The 21,544-nt window shown below is 41.3% G+C and overlaps 1 protein-coding gene across 1 annotated transcript in view; it reads right to left on the reverse strand.

Moving 5' to 3' along the window:
- Cntnap2 (contactin associated protein 2) overlaps positions 1-21,544 on the reverse strand; it is a 2,085,894-nt gene that overhangs the window by 162,950 nt on the left and 1,901,400 nt on the right. Inside the window, exon 20 of the mRNA XM_057766295.1 lies at positions 14,226-14,359. Coding sequence (XP_057622278.1) covers positions 14,226-14,359 — 134 coding nt within the window. The remainder of the gene's footprint in view (positions 1-14,225; positions 14,360-21,544) is intronic.

The raw sequence follows: 21,544 nt of genomic DNA on the forward strand, positions 1-21,544 counted from the left end.
ATAACCTGTCATTGTGGGCCCAGAAGGGTGTTACACTGTCCGCTGTAGCTGTCTGAGACAAGACCTTATCTTGACTTCAACTGATTTCTTTAGGAACAAATTTCTCAAATTAACTCTGGCCATAGCCTGTTCACCAAGAATCTTGTACTAACCCCAAATTAGTCTTGTTCTGATGAAGTGACATCTGGACACATCATATCCTCCAAGAAGGGTTTTTTTTTTTAAATGATTTTTATTGAGCTCTACATTTTTCTCTGCTCCCCTCCCTGCTTGTCCCCTCCCAATAAGGGGATCTTAATGATAGTCTGATTTATTAGCAGAGGTTCAAGGCCATAAACAGACTTCAAAGGAAACCCAACAACTCCTTGAACCCCTGACAAGGGAAGTCCTTCTCTATATATATTGCCTTTATTGGTTAATAAGGAAGCTGCCTTTGGCCAATGGCTTAACAGAGGAAAGCCAGGCTGAAAGAGATATAGAGAGAGTAGGCGGAGTCAAGGATAAGCCATGTAGCCCCACCAGAGATAGACGCCGGACTGAACTTTACAGTCCATGGCAATACACAGATTAATAGAAATGGGTTAACCAAAGATATAAGAGCTAGCTAGCAATATGCTTAAGTGATTAGCCAATCAGTGATTTAAATAATATAGTTTCTGTGTTATTATATTATTTTGGGAGTCTGGGTTGCCAGGAAACGAACGAGTGGTCTCCGCCAACAAATCCCGAGTAGCCTGGGCTCATATCATCTTCAAGGGTATGTGGGCCATACCCTCTCTATCCAATCCAATCTCTAGCCAACAACAAAGAAGCCAGGCCTTAAAGGGACCAAACCTCACCTTAATAACCAAAGGAAATGGACATACCCATGACCCGGATCTGGTCTGATGCTAGAGATTATCCTCATGTCAATTTATTTTGTTGGACAACCAGAGCCTCATTCATGACACAGGCCAAGAAATTTGGGCTCACCTACAACTATTCCTGTACTAATGACTGACATCAGATCATAGGACAGAAACATTCATTAGTGCAATCTGAAAGCTTCTTGTGGTACCACTATGGGATTTACTCATTATTTTTCAAACACAGCCAACATTTTCACATTAGGTATATCAAGACAACATAATGGTTTTCAACTGGCCACACATGAACATCAAATAAGGGCACACCTTGGAATCAAGGATGTATGGCCACACCCAGAAATCCTCTGTGCCCAGGTCTTCCTGTGTAAGGCCTTCCAGAGATCAAGGATAAGAAGTTGATCTCAAGCATGACCTAGACCACACCCACTTCTCCAGGAAGGTTGGACACAGCTTAACCTAAAGGGGATGGTGGTGAACTGATGACAGAAATAATGGCAAAGGCAATAAAGTGATATTAACAGTAGCCTGGCCTGGCAACTTCTTAACTGGGCCACACTATTACTTCATATGACCCAGGACAAACCTTGCTTCAAGGGAGACAGGAACCACATCATAGTCCTGAGTCAAATGCTCACATTAATGACCAAACAAGATGAACACAGACATATAAAGAATGGTTAGACTGCATCTGGCCTTATTACGTTCCAGAGATATTACCCCCATTTCTGTTCAATAGAAGTCATGGAATCACACAGAAGGCTTCTTTACCTTATGACTGACTGCCAAGAGACAGCAACATCCTTGGGGTCAAATTTCACATGTGTGTGTCTCACAACCTTTCTCCTTCCAACCTAGGTTCCATTATTAATACAGGGGAGCCAGGAACAAACCACTTCCTTTCTGGTAACCGAGCCACAAATAGCAATCAAACAATATGGGCAATATGAGGGGTGTGTGGGCTGTCCCCTCTATTCATGTCTGACCATGTACTACCTGGATTTCAAAAAATGCAGGAAAAGTTGATGTGAAGTGAGAGTTAGCTCACACCAAACCCTCCAAGAATAGATCTACTGTACTAACAAGAGTTAGTAGTTTAACATTCCAGATACATCACATTGCCTTCAAGATTTATGGACTACACCTTCTTTTTACCCAACAAGGCAACACTGGCAAATCAGGGAGTCAAGACCACCTCGCAGATTTAATGAATATCAAATAACGAGGGTAAATCTTGGGATCAAGGATGTATGGCCTGCACCCAGGAATCCCCGTGTCCAGGTTGTACCAGAACTACAACAGATCAAGGACGGCACTTTGACCTCAACTCTGACTTAGAGCACACATTCCTCCAGGAAGGTTGGACATGCTTTAACACCATGGAGTGGTAGTCTGAAGAGAGACATAAGGACAAGGGCCATAAAGTGACATCAATGAGATCTTGGAAGCTCCCTGACTACCGAGTACCCTGAGTCCAGCTTAAATTGAAGGGTGTGTGGGCTGCACCCTCTTTTTATGATCTGAGACAATACTCACTACAAGGGAGCCAGGACCACACCACAGCCTTAATGGAGACAAGGACTCACCTAAATGACCAAACAAAATGGCTGATATATTGCATCTGTAGACTTGCCTCTGAAGATCTTGGGATGTTTAGATGCCAGATTGGTTAACATGTTCACTATCCAGCTACATCATCTCTGCCTTCCTTTTTTTTTTTTTTGTTTTTTGTTTTTTGATCTTTGTCAATGTACAACCATCCCAATGCCTTGGGGGCCTTCACAGGGTTTCCATGGAAAACATCCTGTGACTTTCATGGTCTTGTGAACCAGTGACCCTTCCTTACAGTTGGACATCCATGGTCACAGGACTCCTCCTTCCCATCTAGGTCTGAATCACTTTGCTCCCCCATACACACATCCTTTTCCTTCTGAGATGCCAGAGCCCACCAGACAGTATAAAAAGATAGGCCAATGATCCTGTGTTTCACTGGCTCTTCCATAGACTTTCAGGTGACAAGAAGCTGCAGCTACCTGGCTGCCCCCACTCCTGGACAGGAGCTCGCAGACTCTGAATGCAATGCACTTGGTCCAGCATCAGAGGGAAGGATATTTGCAGTTTAAAAACACCAGTGAGTGACACACAGAACAGACATTCCTGGGAAGGGGTCACCTCTCCTAATGACAATGGGACCATCTTAAGCCAGATTTTATTGCATTCCTTGTTCATTTGCCTATTGATGGAGTGATTTGGTGATTCAAAAATGGAGAGAACTTTACCAGTGAGCCTTGGTGTGTGCACACAGCGGTCCTACCAAAAATTATTGGAATTTTTGACCGTGGGCCTAAAGCTAGCACAAAACTACACCTGACTGGACCCTGAAATCAAAAGAGCCTAGATTAAACCTAAGTGAGAGAACCCCAATTAGACTAATGCCGCTACCCCTGGTCACTTCCCACGAATTGAAGTCAAGGTTCTATTGATGAAGACACCAAGCACTTGGGACTCAGAGATTTCGGACTGGATGTGACACTAAAACCTTTTCCCTGAGGACAAGCGTTCATCATCTTGGCAGGTGCTCTAGAAGCTGCCAAGGAAGGAGAGCAATCAATAGTGATACCTATTAACCACAAAATGACCAACATGGCAGGGTGTCCCAAAGTGTTTGATAGTGGCACTCCTATTTGGCAACAACTCGTCTATGTAATTGGACTTAAATTAAGACTCGCTCAACAGAAGGAAAATACTGCCTGTTACTGGAATCCTGGCCAATTACCCATGGCTACTGCAGTCATGGATTTTATGGCAGAACCTGCTGCTGCCACCTTACTAAGCATTGTAATTCCTGACTGCATTCTCCATATTAGTCCGAATAGCCACAGGGCTCATGTCTCTCAGAAACGACACGGAAGTTGCACCCACGAAACCACAACAATGTGGCTGCCTAAATGAGAATTAAACAAGGACAATTCCATGGAACATGATACTGTGCATGAAGAAACCTCATGGGGACTCATCCCTAGACAAAGAGCTACAGGCAACTAAGCCCTGCTGAGAAAGAGAGAATTAGTCTTTCCCAGAGATGAGCCCCCTACATGATTATCCAATACCTAGTGTTCAGACCTGAAAACACACACATGCAAGCAATACTGAGCAGACTTGGCACATTGGAGGCATGCATTTATGCATTTTCAATAGGTAACTACCAACTCTAAAGGAAAAGAGGCCACAACTTTGGGAAGGAGTGAGGGAAGTGAGATCGTAAGAGTCAGAGTGAGGAGTGTAAAAATGGTGGGAATTTTTTAATTTTAAAAGTTGTAAAATCAAATTTTAGGAACTATTTAATGGAAGTCTCTGACTGGGTCAGACACTCAATATTCTAATATTTATGCAGTACAACAGCTTTCCTTTTTGTTGATTTTATTGAGCTATACATTTTTCTCTGCTTCCCTTCCTTCCTTGTCACTCCCCTTCTACCCTCTACCACAGTCCCCATGTTCCCAATTTACTCAGGAGATCTTGTCTTTTTCTACTTCCCATGTAGATTAGATCCATGTATGTCTCCCTTAGGGTCCTCATTGTTTTCTAGGTTCTCTGGGATTGTGATTTGTAGGCTGATTTTCTTTGTTTTATGTCTTAAAACCACTTATGAGTGAGTATAATGATAATTGTCTTTCTGGGTCTGGGTTACCTCACTCAATACGATGTTTTCTAGCTCCATCCATTTGCCTGCAAATTTCAAGATGTCATTTTTTCCTGCTGTATAGTACTCCATTGTGTAAATGTACCACATTTTCCTTATCCATTCTTCAGGGGAGGGCCATTTGGGCTGTTTCCAGGTTCTGGCTATGACAAATATAGGCTCCATAAACATAGTTGAGCACATGTCCTTGTGGTACAATTGAGCATCCTTTGGGTATATACTCAAAAGTGGTATTGATGGGTCTTGAGGAAGGTTGTTTCCTAATTTTTTGAGAAATTGCCACACTGATATCCAAAGCAGCTGAAGCAGTTTGCACTCCTACCAGCAATGCAGGAGAGAAACAGCTTTATTGTGTTTGTATTTTATTTCAACACTCTTGTCTCCACACCTAGATCTTTCTTTTCTTAAGGAGACACAATCCCAGACATCACAACATCACGTTGGACATACGGGTTCTATGGTGACAGGGAGAGCCATCTTGAGCCTTTAAATCAGCTGACACCAAGCGCATAATGCTTTATCCTCTCCTGTAGCTCCCTTCACCCACACATTTCCCCAAGCCCATCTCTCATAGTAAACCAATCCCTCTATGCTGCCATGCTTAGCTGCTCACTGGAGCAGCAGGACCCTTGCTGGTCATTTGTTTCAGATTTATACAGGCACATTTATACTGGAATCTGACATCAGACTCCAGAGAGCCAAGAATTATCCTATAAATATGTTTTTAAATTTCCTATTTCAATGACCCACGTTGATTTAGATATGACATTTAACTATTTTCCCACACTTCAAATGCATTTATAATGCTTTTTACATATTAAATGATTTTTCACTTTTTATGCATATCATGTGATTAGTTGGTCAGTGTCAGAAATAAAACTTTTGAGATGTATATAATTTACTGAGGAAAAACCAATGAAACATTCTGACTAGATTTTAAAAATGCCTATATTATTTCAGGCTATATACCAACTAGGACTTTGAGTGCCCATATTGGAGGAGACTTCTTAACATTTGTTTTTCAATATCCAACATTTTCAACTGTTTGATCAATCGTTATTTTATATACTTTTAATATTTATTTTGGTTTTTGAGATCAGATATTGCTACAAAAGCTGTCCTGACCTTGAACTCATATCACTCTTCTCGTCTCTCTTAAGTGATGGTATTCCAGGACTACCACGCCTGACTCTATTTTTAACACCAGTAATAACAGCCATAGCTATAGATGGAAGCACATTAACACACAAGGCTTGCATTCTTGACACCTGACCTAAATGCGGACCAAGGACAATGTAATAATACATATCAATACATCAGGAACCAAGGTCTTCTGTCAACCTACCTAAAAGTTACACTGATAAATAGTACTTGTGTTGAACACTGAAGAAGGAAAGGGTCAAACAGCTGGAATATTCAATAAAATTTCACATAAAAGTCAATGCTAATTAATAGCTTACACAGATAGGTTGACTGCAGATCTTCATCTCTTCCTCTGTTTCTCCAGATCGAATCCCCCAGTCTCATACCCAGAACAATAGCAGAGCCTCTGGGGTAACCTCTCTTCATGGTGTCTCCCTATTCCAAGTGGATGAAATAGGCAGAACCTGGTTCAGCATTCTGCTCTCCTAGCTTGGCGAACCCCTTTCCGACCCCCAGCCTATCCCCATTTGTGTCAACTCTGAGTCTCCAGAAACATATTTTACTTGGAAACTGCAGTGATCACAACTATCAGGTCCAAAGAAAATTTCCTATGAGGCAACACACAGTCAAAACACTGTCTAGAAATGCAGAGAGGAAAGAGAAACTAAGGAACAAAACACCCATCCAACAAAGACAAAACCAGACATCGACACCTAGACCTATACTCACCCCAATCCCAGATGCCTAGATGTAAAACCAAAATCAAACAGCCAGGACACGATGTCTCTACTAGAGCCCAGCTATCCTACCAAGGCAGTCCCTGAATATTCCAACATAGCTGAAGTAAAAGAAAAAGACCTTAAAACCACCATATGGTAGAGGTCCTCAAAAAGGAAAGGAATAAATCCCCTAAAGAAACCCAGGAAAAGACAAACAGTGGAAGAAAATGAATAAAATTGTTTAAGACATGAAAATGGAAATAGAATTGATGAAGAAAACCCAAACTGAGGAAATTCTGGAAATAAAAAGTTAGGAATCTGAAAAGGGACTACAGAGGTAAATTTCACCAACAGAATACAAGAGAGGGAAGAGAGAGACTTGGGTGTTGAGGTATGATAGAAGAAATGGATACATTTATCAAAGAAAATGTTTAATCTAGAAAACTCCTGACACAAAACACCCAGGAAATCTGGAACACTATGAAAAAATCAAACCTAAAGATAACAGAATTAGTGGAAGGAGAAGAATCCCAGTTCAAAGGCACAGAAAATATTTTCAACAAAACTATGGAAGAAAAATTTTCTAACATAAAGAAGATGCTTATAAAAGTAAAAGAAACATACAGAACACCAAACAAATTGGATCAGAAAAGAAAGCTTCCTCACAACATAATAATTAAAACACTAAATATACAGAATAAGAAATATTAAAAGCTGCAAGGGAAAAAGATCAAGTAAGAAATAAAGGCAGACCTATTAGAATTATACCTCACTTGTCAATGGATACTCTGAAAGCCAGAAGATGTAATGCAGACTCCAAAAGACCACAGCTGCCAGGCAAGGCTTCTATACCCAACAAATTTCAATTACCTTAAGGGAGAAATTAAAATATTCCACAATAAAACCAAATTTAAGCAATATTTTTCTACAATATTTGTCTATTCTCTAAACACACGGGCAACATGGGCAACCATGTTTGTAAAAGAAACATTCCTTCAGCTTAAATCATACATTGATCCTCATACTCTGATAGTGGGAGATTTTAATTCTGTACTCTCATTAATAGACAGGTGATCCAGGGTGTTGTGGGAATTCATTCAGCCAATAGCCTTTTGTATATCAGCCATTTAGGGGGTGGTCTGAGGTACTATAAGTGCAGACAGGAAGCATGCTCTTTCTCTGTCCCTTGGTTAGTGGTTGGAGCTCAGTTTGCCACTTCCAGGGCTCACAGAGGACTGCAGCTCTCTACCCTTATTGTGAGTTTTTTCTCCAAATAAATACATATTTGTTATTCTTTATTCCAGGCTCTTGTGGACCCCCTTAATCATGCCCACATTAGATAAAAATCAAACAGAGAAATGCTGGAGCTAATGGATGCCATGAAACAAGTGGATCTAACAGATATTTACAAAATGTTTTACCCAAACACAAAGAAATATACCTTTTTCTTTCTCTGTACCTCACGGTACTTTCTCCAAACTGACCACAAACTTGGGCACAAAGCAAGTCTATACAGATACAAGAAAGTTGAAATAACTCTTTGGATCCTAGTAGAACACTATGGATATCAACAGTAACAGAAACAACAGAAAGACTACAAACTCACAGAAACTGAACAACTCTCTCTTTGATGAAAACTGGGTCAAGACAGAAATAAAGAAAAAAAACCTGAAAGACTTCATAGAATTCAATGAAAAAAGACACATAGTACATCCAGACTTAGAGGACACAATTAAGGTGGTACAAAGAAGAAAGTTCATACCACAAAGTGCCACATAAAAAATAAAAATAAAAAATAGAGAGATCTCATATTAGCCACTACAAGCACATCTTAAAGCCCTAGAGCAAAAAGCACACTTAGGAGTAGATAGCAAGAAATAATCAAGCTGAGGGCTGAAATCATTAAAACAGAAACAAAGAGAACAGTACAAAGAATCAATGAAAAGAAGAGTTGGTTCTTTGAGAAAAATCAGTAATATTGATAAACCCTTATTTGAATGAACTAAAAGGTGGAGAAAGAATACCCAAATTAGCAAAATCAGAAACAAAAGGGAGACATAGCAACAGATACTGAGGAAAATCAGAGAATTACAAGGAACTACTTTAAACCATGTACTCTATCAAGCTGGAAAGTCTAAAAGAAATGGATATTTTCTCAATAGATACCACTTATCTAAAGTTAAATAAAGACTAGATAAGCAATTTAAACAGACTTATAACCCCAAGTGAAATAGAAGCAGTCTTTAAAAGTCTTCCGACTATGCTCATGGACCAGTATGATTAGTATAATAATAATAAAAATGGCCATCCTACCAAAAGTAACCTCCAGATTCAATGCAATTCTCATCAAAATTCCAACACAATTCTTAACAGATTGTGAAAGAATAAGACTCAAATTCTTATGGGAAAGCAAAAAACCCAGGATAGCAAAATCCTGAATAAAAGAACTGTGGGAGGTCTCACCATTCCAGAACTCAAGTTATACTGCAAAGCTATGGTAATAAAAACAGTATGGTATTGGCATAAAAACAGACACATTGATCAGTGGAATCAAATCGAAAACCCAGACATAAATTCACACCATGAACATATGTGATCTTTCCATCTTTTGATATCTTCTTCAATTTCTTTCTTTAAAGACTTGAAGTTTTTATTATGTAAGTTTTTAACTTGCTTGGTTACAGTTACCCCAAGATATTTTATATTATTTAAGGCTATTGTGAAAGGTGTTGTTGGTTTTTGATTAAAAAAAAAAAGTCAGGAATACAGACTGGCAAAAAGACAGCATCTTCAACAAAAGTTGCTGGTCAAACTGAATGGGTGCATGTAGAAGAATGCAAATAGATCCATATTTATCACCCTGCACAAACACATAACTCAAAATGGACCAAAGACCTCAACATAAAACTAGACACACTAAATCTGGTAGAAGAGAAAGTAGGGAATAGACTCAAACATATTGGCTCAGGAAAAGGCTTTCTGATCAGAACACCAATAGTGCAGACACTAAGATCAGCAATTATTAAATGAGACCCGGGGAAACTGAAAAGCTTCTATAAGGCAAAGGACACTATCATTCAGACAAAGTGGCAGCCTACAGAATGGGAAAAATGTTTTTCCCAGTTCCACATCCAGTAGAGGGCCAATATCCAAAATATATAAAGAACTTAATAAACTAGAGATCAAAAAACCAAACAAGCCAATTAAAAATGGGGTAGAGATCTAAACAGAAAACTCTCAATACAGGATACTAAAATGACCAAAAGCACTTAAAGAATGTTCAACATCCTTAGCCATCAAGGAAATGCAAACCAAAATTACTTTGAGATTTCATCTTATACCTTTCGGAATGGCTAAGATCAAAACCACAAATGACAGTTCACGCTGGTGAGAATATGGATCAAGGAAAGTACTCCTCCATGGCTGGTGGGAGAGCAAATTTGCACAGCCAGTATAGAAGTCAGTATGACAATTTCTCAGAAAATTGGGAGTCAATTTACCTCAAGACCCAGCTATACCACTCTTGGGTATATACACAAAGGACACCTCATCCACCACAGGTTCACTTGCTAAACCATGTTCATTATTGATCTTTTCATAATGTCTAGAAATTGGAAACAATCTGGATGTCCATTCAATTGAAGAATGGATAAAGGAAATGTGGTACATTTACACAATGGAGTATTACTCAGTTGCTAAAAAATGACACCATGAAATTTGTAGACAAATGGATGGAACTAGAAAAAAAATCACTCTGAGATAAGCCAGACCCAGAAAGATAAATATCATATGTATTCACTTATATTTGGATATTAGCCATTAAATAAAGTGATAACTAAGTCACAATTAGATCCAGAGAGGTTAGGTAGAGGAAGAAACTAGGAGAAACACATAGATCTCCCTGGGAGGGGAAAATAGAATAGATTTTATGGGTGGGCTTGAACAGGGCAGGACAAGAAAGGAAAGATTGGGTGGGAAGGGAGAGGAAAGATGGGATTGAGGGAATAAGAGCTAGAACAGAAGAGCTTTAGACTCTGAGCTGTAGAGGAGCATTTGAGATGTAGTGTGAAATCCTAGTGCCATGGAAACGTCCTATCATATATGAAGGTGAAGTCTCCTAATGAAGTCCCCAAATAATGAGGGAGACAGAATCCTTAATGTTCATCTCTTGTCACCAAATAAAGCTTCCAGTTCTGGGACTGGGTTCTATTCAATTGGCCAAAGGGATCCCATGAAAATCCCCAAACAACCCAGGCTGTTGCCAAAACAGCAGGTTGTTCTCCACAAACTGACGGTAAAGCCCCAATGATGGAGACAACACCCACATAGCTCACTGAACATGAAAATGTTGAGCCAGTGCCTAAATAGAACCTTCATCCCCATGTTCTAGTACCTATGACATAGAAAACTACTCTGCAGGCTACCAAAAGAGAAAAGTAAACACCAGTCTAACCACAAAACTTTTGGTCTACAATCTGTACTGCCTTCAAAGTATGATAGGGCAATGGTGGCACAAACCTTGCGGGAGTAACCAACCAATGTCCAATTTGACTTAAAACCCACTCCATGAGATGGAACCCATACTGAACAGTGCTTAGGTGACCAAGAACCAGAATCTAATTAGCCCAGAGGTTTAGGGTAAAATCAACTACTGCTGTTCTAAAAAGAATATGTAACAATAAAATAAGTCCTAATGATACTCTGCTATACTCATAGATTGTTGCTTTATCAGTCTTCATCAGAGATGCCTGTTGTGATATTTTGTTTGTGTTCTGACAAAGCTTACCCACAGATCAGAGGGTGAAGCTAGTCACTACTTAACCATAGAGGTCTGGAGGTCTGTACAGACAGGAAACAGGAAGTGATATGGCTGGGCAGAAAGAGGAAGTGATAAGGCATTGTGTAGACAGGATCTCAGCCCTTTTTGGTCGGAGGAGTTGATAGGCAAGAGGTGACTGTGGCTGATCCTTTACTTCTCTGAATTTTTAGTTTTTACCCTGATATCTGACTGCAGGTCAGATAAGACTAATTGGGATCATGCTTCAAATGCCCCTTCCTGCAGTAGATGAAAACAAATAGAGAGACGCACAAAAAAGCATTGTATATAGAGAGAGTCCTTGGTACACAACTCTAAATAGGATGGACCCATCAAATCTCTCCCCTCAGAGCTCAGGGAACCCCAAAAAAGAGAGGGCAGAGGAGACAGGGAGACAAAGAGGTCTGAGGACACTAGGAGAGTAAGTCCCTCTAAAACAGCTGAGCAAAGCTCACACAAACTCCCAGAGACTGGAGCAGCTAGCATAGGGCCTGCATGGCTCTGCAGCAGGCCCTCCTCATGTATACGATAGCCTCTAGTGCTTTATGGGACTCCTGAATGTGAAATGAGTGCGCCTCTGACTGTTGTTCCTTCTCTTGTGGCTCTTTTATTTTTCTATTGGCTTGGCTTGTCCAACTTTTACGTGAATATTTTTATTTTATCTTATTATATTTTATTTTGTTATGTTTTATTGTTATCTCCTAGAAGCCTGTTCTTTTCTAATGAGAGACAGCAAGGGAAATGGATCCAAATGCAAGAGGAGGCAGGGAGGAACTGGGAACAGAAGAGGGACGGGGAAACCATATTCAGATAAAAAGCAAAAATAAAAACATATAAAAAGAGAAATTTTAATTAAATGCCAATGAACACATTGTCCATAAAGTAACATAAAGCCATCTATCTCTTGGCTTTAAAAATATTATTATCATTATTATTATTGTTGTGTATGTGTGCGTATGTGTGAGTGCATGTGTGCACATTGTTGTGAGTGTGTGGAGGTCATAAGACAACCCTCAGGAGTTGGTACTTGCCTTTCATTGTGGAATCGGGGTTTGAACTCAGGTACTCACACTTGGTGGCAAGAGCCTTACCCTTTGACTCAGTCTCACCAGCCCTCTCCCTTCTTATCTGAATAAAGCTTGGGTCCTGGTTAAAAGTAGGCTTGATATGCTCAACAATTTGTAACACATGAGATGTGCCAGGTACTGTGCAAGGTTCAAGGACTCTGCCAGCCGCTGTGAGATAACCCCACTTATGCCATATTTGATAGGTTGCCTAACAGGCTGGAACAGCATGCTGTCGTTTTCCCAGGGAGGGCCTCTTTTTTTAAATGCCCCCTGGCATTTACTGCTAAGGCCACATGCATGCTCCTCATCAAGTTATGAATTTGACATCCGTCAGCATTCAAAGGAGACAGGGCGTCTGCTTTTTCTTGGCAGCCCCGACTTTCCCAGCAGCTGGCAGACTCCGGTGAGGTGGGAGAGGCTGCCCAGGTTCTGCCACTTGCCACTCTGCTTAGCGACAAAGCAGCCTCCTCCTGCTCTTTGTCCTGACAGGTATCTGTATGGAGCTCCACCTAGACAGTGCAGTGACAGCTTTCCTCCTTGATCTTCTGCCTTGCTTCCCAGGGAGACATCCTTGTCATGTTTTATTCATGGTGTCTTCCCGGGTGCTTTCTTCATCGTAAAAGTCAGTGGTTGGGTGGGGCAGTAAATGGACCTGAAATAAAACTTGAGGGCAATAATAAAACCATCTGTTTGTCTTCTGAAACCCTATGGCCTTAGATTTTTGAGAGAAGAAGTGAATTTTGAGGATTTTTAAGGATGCCTCCATAGAGGAGGCAGAAAACCCAATATTGTTATTTATATTGAACTGGAGTCATGATAAAAGTAGGTCAGGAAGACCAAAATATCCTTTGTGGGGGGGAAACACGGCAAACTTCAGATACCTTAGACTGCAGCCAGGAAAAATGATGGGATGGATGAGAAGTGGCCTGAAAGATGCTCAAATGATAGCTAAGAAATGAGGCAAGAGGCCATGAAGATTATAGAGGCAATATTTATTCTATGTCTCTTTAAAAGATTCCTCCACCTTAACTGCCATTGCCTTTCCTGAAGGAATGGGAGTTAACTGTCCTTATCTGCGGATCTCTAACTTCGGGCTCCACCAAACTTAGGTCAGAAATATTTGAAAATAAGATTGTTTGTCTTGAGCATGTGCATTACGTTTTCCTGTTTCCATTTCTTTGTATAGCACAGCAACTGCTTATGCTGGGAATATAGAGATGATTGCAGGTGTGTAGGTAGCGATACAGAGATGCTGTGTGAACTCTATGCTATCTTCTATAATGGACTTGACCGTCTTCAGATTTGGGTATCCATGAAGAATTCTGGAACAAATTCCTCACGAATAACAAGTGATAGCTGTGTACGCCTTTATACTTCATAAGTTAAACATTTAGAGTAGAGAGTATAATATTGTCTATTCCACCTGCCCCACTTCCCAAAAAGAATCATAGTGCATGTCTACTTGGGAGGCCCAGGCAGGGAAATCACAAGCTCAGGGCATGTGTATGTCTGTGTGTGTTGCACATGTGTGGATGTTCACATATGCCATAACAGGGCATCAGATCTCCAGAAGCTAGAGCTACAGGTAATTCTGAACCCAATGTGGATTCTGGGAACTGAATTCGTATCCTCCGGAAGAGCAGCAAATGTTCTTAAAGACTGAGCCATCTCCTCAGTCGTTAGCCTGAGCAACTTAATGTGATTCTGCTACAAATTAAAAAGATGACTAGGGATATATCTCAGTGGCAGAGAGCTTGACTTAGCATGTGCAAAGCCCTAGCTTTGATTCACAGTTTAAGAAACAAAACCAGAAAAAAAACCTTCTCTCAGAAGAAATGGCCAAACAGTATAAGGTGGCGAGACTATAACATTATCTTAATATTGTGCTGTAATTGTCTACACACATATCAGTACCTTGAGGATTATGGTCTTCTCGTGCCGGGTGATGTTGACACTGTGGGGTTGTCCATTGGCTATGCTCCTGTGGTCCACGTCGATATTGTACGGCTCTTTGGTTCCTCCCAGGTTGTACCGGATCTGCAAGTTTCCTACGGGAGCAACAGAAAAGAGGCCCAGTGTTTTTTCGCTGGAGGTCTATTTCAGGGTCACCTCACCCACTGCTGCAGCTCAGGCTTCACACAGACCCGGCCCCTTCCATGCCTACAGCTGCCATTTCAGTTGTGAATTTGGATCCACCACCCAGAGGCCTAGGCTAATCGTGCCAGAACGACACATGTTCACATTTGCCAGTGACAAACACCAGTGGCCATTATCATCAAGTTGAAGCAGCAGATGGTATAAATGTTCTGAGTGGGGATGGCGCTCAAAAGTGAAGAACGAGGACAAACACCATACAGTATGGTGGAGATGCCTATAAGCCCACAAAATACTACATGAAATAAAAAATAAATCTGGAATGCAGGGACTATCTCACCCCATCAGTAGAGTCTGACATTTGGCGTATAAAAGAATCATGAGTCTTATTAAAAATAAACGTAATTTGCAAAAGATAAGTGCCTGGGATTTTGAGTGGCCTCACTGAGACCAAAGGGACACAGTAATGAATCGTATTCAAGGTTCAGGATTAATCAGATGCAATCTAAGGACAAGACGGATGTCCCAGGTGTCCTGAGCCCAGTGATGGCTCACTTTCTCTTTTCACTTCCCCCAATAAAGTGAAGACAATTTTCATTTCTTACTTGTAATCTTATTTATAATTATAAACATTAATTTTTTTTCTCATTTTAAGTTTAAATTGGTTTCATATACTTAATAATACTTGACATCTCAAAGGTTTAGGATGGGTCCAGCAGTCTCTAGCAAGAGTTTGATGAACACATCACCAGTGGATTCTTTGTTGTCTCTCATTTTTCTTTCAAAGAACTGATGTTCTAGTTTAAATTATAAGATAAAAATGATAGTAATCAAAACTGTAAAGTAAACAGGCGAAAGAAAGGAATAAGAGGCTAGGAAGGTGGTTTGGCTGATAAGAATATGTGCTGTTCTTGGAGAGGTCCTGAGTTTGGTTCCCAGCACCCAAACTGGGTGGCTCATAATCACCTGTGCCTCCAACCCCAGGGAATCTGACGCCCTCTTCTGCACTTGGCAGGAACTGCACTCACACATGCCCATACTACTACATATACACATAACTAAAAATACACCGTAAAACCTTACATGAAACGTCACTGTCTAGAGAGCGCTAACCATTCTAACCGTCTTGGCAGTCTCTGCTACAGGCATTCCTCATGCACACATTTAACACAGGCACATAAATGAGCGTGGTGATTTAAAGCACCCCTTCCATATTTAGGCATTCTAGCACATGCCATTTAAAATGTAAAACGGTTTCCCTGGAGCTGAAAGTTAGTATAATTAAGAAATAATTACATCCTATTTTTGCTTCCTGAAAAAATTCAATAAACTACTATTTTTGAGGGTTTTTTTTCTCTTTGTAGCCCTGGCTGTCCTGGAACTTGCCCTGTAGACCAGGCTGGCCTAGAACTTAGAGATCTGCCTGTGTCTACCTCCCAAGTGCTGGTATTAAAGATGTGAGCTACCACTACCTGGCTTTGTTTTTAAATTTTTATCCTCACATTTTATCAAAATTTCTTTGCTATGATATTTCTACCAAGAACTTACAATGTTTGTCTTCTAAACGTGCCTACATTACCTATTTCTTTTCCTTCTCAGGAGCCACACAGATTGCATTAGAGGGGATGGCCCTCTCTCTGTGGTCCTGTGCCTTTCCCATCACCATAGCCATGCATTTTCCCATCTGCAGACTGCCCTGAAGCTGCCCTCTCTGGGGCCTGAAGACCTCTGCAAGACCACTTGGCACAGATGTGTGCCTTTCTCCTGACCCTGAGATCTGCACCAGGCGTCCAGCATCTACTACTTGGACTTCTTCACTCATTTCTGGCTTATTCACTGGCACAGTCCTTCACCACCCTTTGTTCTGGGTCCACATCCATCTCCATGGTCATTGTATTCAGTATTAGGCTTTGTTTAAGGTGTAGGCACATCAGACCCCAAGTCTGTAATCCAAATAAACTTCTGTTCTGATCTGACTCTTTCCAACATGCAACTCGGTATTTCTTCTTGGATGTCTCTTTGGCACCTTAGACATGGCACTGACTCAGTCTCATGATTGTTTTATGCCCTTTGGTGAATGGGCACTTCAGACTTCCACTTATTCTTGCCATAACCCTAGCAATTCCCTTTCCAGTATTTCATGCACTGTAAGAAATTTTTGGCTTGATTTTGAAGTCAGCCCCTGACTCTTACCACGTTTTGTTTATTCCATTTCCACCTGCAGAGCCTCCTTTCCCTGGATGCTTGCAGCAGCCTCCACACTATCTTCTCTTTCAGTCCTCACCCCAGCCTTCTCCTACGCCAGCCTATCCTTTGCCCCTGTCAGTTCCACACAGTGTTCAGAGTGAATCTCGGTTCATAATGTAGCAGTGTCTTCCTATCACTCTCAAAGTAAAAATTCGCGTCCTATGTGAATTCGTGACTCCTTATGCCGTCCATGAACTTCCATCGTCACCTTTAGCCTACTTTCCCACTTCTGTCCCTACTCACCCCTTGCCTGGACACAGCCTTCTAGCTGCTTCCCCAGAAGCTCAGCTAGTTCTTGTCCCAGGACTCTTCTGTCTAGAATGTTCTATCCCAGACTACTGCATATCTGACCACTCTCTCATTCAACTATTTGCTCTTAGGTCATATGCCTAGTGATGGTTCCCGTGACTTCTCCATAAAAGGGGGAATTGCTCAGTCCTTTTCCTGGCCAACTCTTCCGTTTCTGCCTTATGCTCCACCCCCATGGCGGTTCTCACCATGCAACACATTCTAATTCCATTTCATGCATTTGTCTGTCTTCTCTTGTTTTAGTGAGAGCTCCATGAGAGCAAGAATTTTCATTTCTGCTTCTTGGGACTTTATAACCACTGTTTAGATCACTGCCTGGCTAGTGGGTACTTGTTAAATGCTTATGAGCGGTCTTGCTTTTGTGCTTTCTTACCAATATTTTCTTTGCAAATCGAGAGATCTTTCAAAACACGTAATTGATTCTTTCGCTGCTTCACTTAAAACCCCTCAGTGCCTCGCAGTCGCTCACAGGGTGAAGGTTTATGTTCCTAATGTCGCTGTGGAGTCCTGTCCCCTGTGAGCTGTGCTTGATGCTCTATTTGCACATCATGGCACTTTCTCTCTTTCATCCAAACTACCTTGGAACCCTCTTATTCTCTAGAAAATCCCATTCCCTTCCTACCTCAGAGCCGTGGAGGAAGCTGCTCTTTTCCAAGCTGTTCGCTCTCCTCCCCTCAGTGTTTCCCTGACTTCCCCTTCATGCTACTAGTGTAAGAAATAATTATTATTTGTATTTAAGGATATAATCAATCATGAGCTTGGTAATATGCAGAAAAATCAAGTTGTCTTGGGTGGTGTGTATGTTTGTGTGCATTTGCACATGTGTGTCCTAGCATGTGAAGGACAGAGGTTGACATTGAGTGTCTTCTTCAGTTGCTTTCCATCTTAATTTTTAAGCCAGATTCTCTCACTGAATTTGAAGCTCACTTACGTGGCCTGACTAATTGGCCAGAGAGCACCAGAATTCTCTCACCTCTGCCTTCCTGGTACTGAGAGTACAGATACATGCTGCCATACCCATCATGCACTGCAGGTGATACGGCATCCAGTTTAGACATTAGATACCTTAGATATGCATCGGTATGGATTGACCATTCATTTATTCATTTCCTGGGAGCAAATCTATTCAGTGTCTATGCAAAGCACACCTTCCTTCAAGCCCCCATGTGAGCTGTCTGTTGGACTCCAGGTGCAGAGTTGAATCCCAAACTGACAACTGTCCCAAATCCCCAGCATGGGTTAGGTGCTATGTGTGGATCTAGGGGCACAGGGACAAGTGAAAGAAAAACAGCATCCTCTGTGGGTTGGAGGTCAGAGGAGCTGGTAATAATGCAAAATCCCAGTGTCTCTCCTACTGTTCATCAACGGCTCCTTTATGTTTGCCACCTATATTAAGTTATTTTTATCTTTGTTCCTTTTTAATGAATTCTTTGGACTTTGTAAATATGATTTAAAATCCTTGTAAGTGCTTCACATAATATTAACAGAAATTATTTGCTCTGAGAAAAAGGGATGAGCTAAAACTCTAAATGTATAGGTTGTGACTATCTATAAACAATCACGGCAACATTTGAGTAATAACATTAAAATAGCATTTAAATGATTCATTTATTCCTTTCGAGTTACAGCAGAAGAGGACCACTAAGTGATGGTAGGGAGAATGTTAATATTTACCCATTAAAGTAAAATATTATTCAAATAGGGAGACAGTTCCCTTCTTTTTTCTCATGCTCATCTCACAAGTGAATTAAAGCCATTGTAAGGAATTGCTCTTTTATTGGCTGTAGCAAATCACATGCTTAACAGATTTACTATCTCCCGAACATCACCACTACCATCAGCAAGCACTTACAGGGCACTGACTATAGGCAGAAAATGTAGTGCTGGGGGCTTCACATCTCTCTGGAAAGACAGGGCATATTTATAACAGGGGCAGATAACAATGCATTACGTGCCAAATAAACGAAACCGAAAATGACTGTAATTGGAGTTTGAAGCCAGAAGTCATCAGGAGGTGAGGGTTGGCCAGAGTGTATAGTAGAAGGTACCTAGGTGTATACCACAGAGGGAAGTGAGGGGGATCAGGTCAGGGAGTGTGAGCATGAGAGCTGAGCACTGATGGCCCCAGAGGCTTTGTAAGCTTGCGTTTCTTGAAACCGTAGAGTAAGAGATGTGAAGGCTTGGTTGACTGAAATGGTAGACTCTGGCTCGAGTACCTACTAACCCTGATGTGGTGGTCTGATGCAAATAGGTTCATATGTCTGAATACTTGGTACCCAGTTGGAATTGTTTGGGAAAGATTAGAAGGCGTGGTGGACCTTGCTGAAGGAGGTGTGTTACTGAGGGGTGGGAGTCTTTTGAGCTTCCATTCCCAATGTGTTCTCTCTCTGCTTCCTGTTTGTGGATCAGGATATCAGCTCTCAGCCGCTGCTCCAGGAATCTGCCTGGGGCCATGATGATGATGACAGACCCCTTTCCCTTTGGAGCTGGAAGACACAAATGATTCCGTCTTTCTAACCCCTTGGTCCGTTTGCGAAGCTTTGTCACAGCAGTAAGAAAGTAACTCAGACACCTTATCTTACACGATTATGCTGCAGAATTTTTAGACTTAACAGGTACCTCTGTACAGTAAGCCATTGGTGGAGAATGGCATTTTACAGATCAGGAAACACAAATAAAAGCTCTGCACAGTTTATCTAAGGCAGCAGCAAAAGGGAGAGTCAGAATTTGAATCCAGATAGGTCTTCTCCAGGAAGGCTGATGCATTTCAACTGGAAGGTTATAGGATTTGTCTCTCATGTTTTTAGTGTGTGTGTGTGTGTGAGAGAGAGAGAGACAGAGACAGAGACAGAGAGAAAGAAAGATCTAATGATGCTTAATAGGGTCACAATAAAGTATCCCTACTAAACATTCATACTTTATAAGGGCAGGCCACCCTGCCTAGGTATGAAGGGCATATGCCACTGACATAGGGAAAATGAGGAAATCTGAGACTGACAGGTAGCAGGGGCATGATTCCCATCATTCCTCAGCAGATACACAAGAGGTGGGATAGCTGGCATCTCTGGTGAGGGGACTGCAAACTCAACCTTATCATTTCCTCTGTGCCATTCTTGTGAGTTCACTTTCTGTGGTGTCACAATGTGGAAAATACCAGGAAGCCTGAAATAGAAGAGGTTTGGTTTGAAGAGCAGTAGTTGGAGCAAAGGTCATGGGTCACCATGAAGGTAGGCTCTATGGGATTCATTTACCTGGATGGCCCACAAGAGCAGGGAAGACAGACAATCAGTTGGGGATCAGAACACAGACTCTGAGAGGCAGAAATGGTGGCTGTCAGGACAAGGAGGGTTCAGGGAGGCTGACTCTGAGAAATAGAGAAAGAGCTTTAGATATGTGAAGTCTGATGAAGCCAGGATATTTACTTAAGGCTTTTAAATTGTTTGTTTAGTACCCCCTACCCCACACATTGGTATCTATAAATGTGGTGGTTTGAAAAAAAATGGTCCCCAAAGGGAGTGGCATTATTAAGAAGTGTTACTTTGTTGGAATAGTCATGGTCTTGTTGGAGGAAGGGTGTCATTATGGGGGTGGGCTTTGTGGTCTCCTATGCTCAAGCTATACCTAGTAAGACAGTTCACTTCCGGTTGCCTGTGGATCAAGATGTAGGACTCTCAGCACTTTCTCTAGCACCATGTCTGCTATGTCCTGCATGATGATAATGGACAAAACCTCTGAAATTGTAAGGCCCCCAGTTAAATGTTTTCCCTTATAAGAGTTGCTGTGATTATGGTGTCTCTTCACAGCAATAGAAACCCTAACTAATACAATAGATCTTACTATTTTTTCCCTTAAAGCTTTCTTTGAACATTTTATTTATTATAAATTTCAATTAACAAACAGATGTGGTATTTGGAGTGTGGAAAGATTACATTTCCCCCAACACTTTAAGGATGGTTTTCCCAAACCCACAAAGAAAATGTCTGGTTTTGATTTCCAACTACATCTAGCCTGTTTTGAGCGTGTCTGCAATGGAGAATTCCCACCTGAATTCAGACACTTGCATCCAGAGACCACCCCCACATACCCTTTACCAGCTAATTATGCAAAACTCCTAATATTTTTGTACCTCAGCCTTTCCATCCAGAGGAAAGGAGGAGAATTGTATCTAACCCATCGTATTGTGAAGCTCATCAGAATCAATGCATCCGAAGCACTTAACAGAGTGTTGCGCACAGGTGAGCACCATTAACTGGCAGCCATTATGGTAGAATCAATCAGATGAAGCTCTTTCACATGATAAATGCCTTCACAGGAGCACCATGCATGTAATGTGGACATAGGCAATATGCATGCGAATTACCATGTATATAATTGGGAAGCAAATTTTAGCAAGGAAGTAACAGAGAAGCAGATAGTATCATGTCCAGTAATACATGCTCATCAGATTCTTGACACTTTCAAGATGACAGCTTCCTCTTGTGAGACATGAGAAGCCACAGACTGTCTGCCCACTAGGAGGCTGATACACAAGGGAGAACATCAATGGATTAAAAAACCCACTGAGTCTGATCCAGGCCAGTAAT

The sequence above is a fragment of the Chionomys nivalis genome, chromosome 1, assembly GCF_950005125.1.
Source record: "Chionomys nivalis chromosome 1, mChiNiv1.1, whole genome shotgun sequence".
Lineage (NCBI taxonomy): Eukaryota > Metazoa > Chordata > Mammalia > Rodentia > Cricetidae > Chionomys > Chionomys nivalis.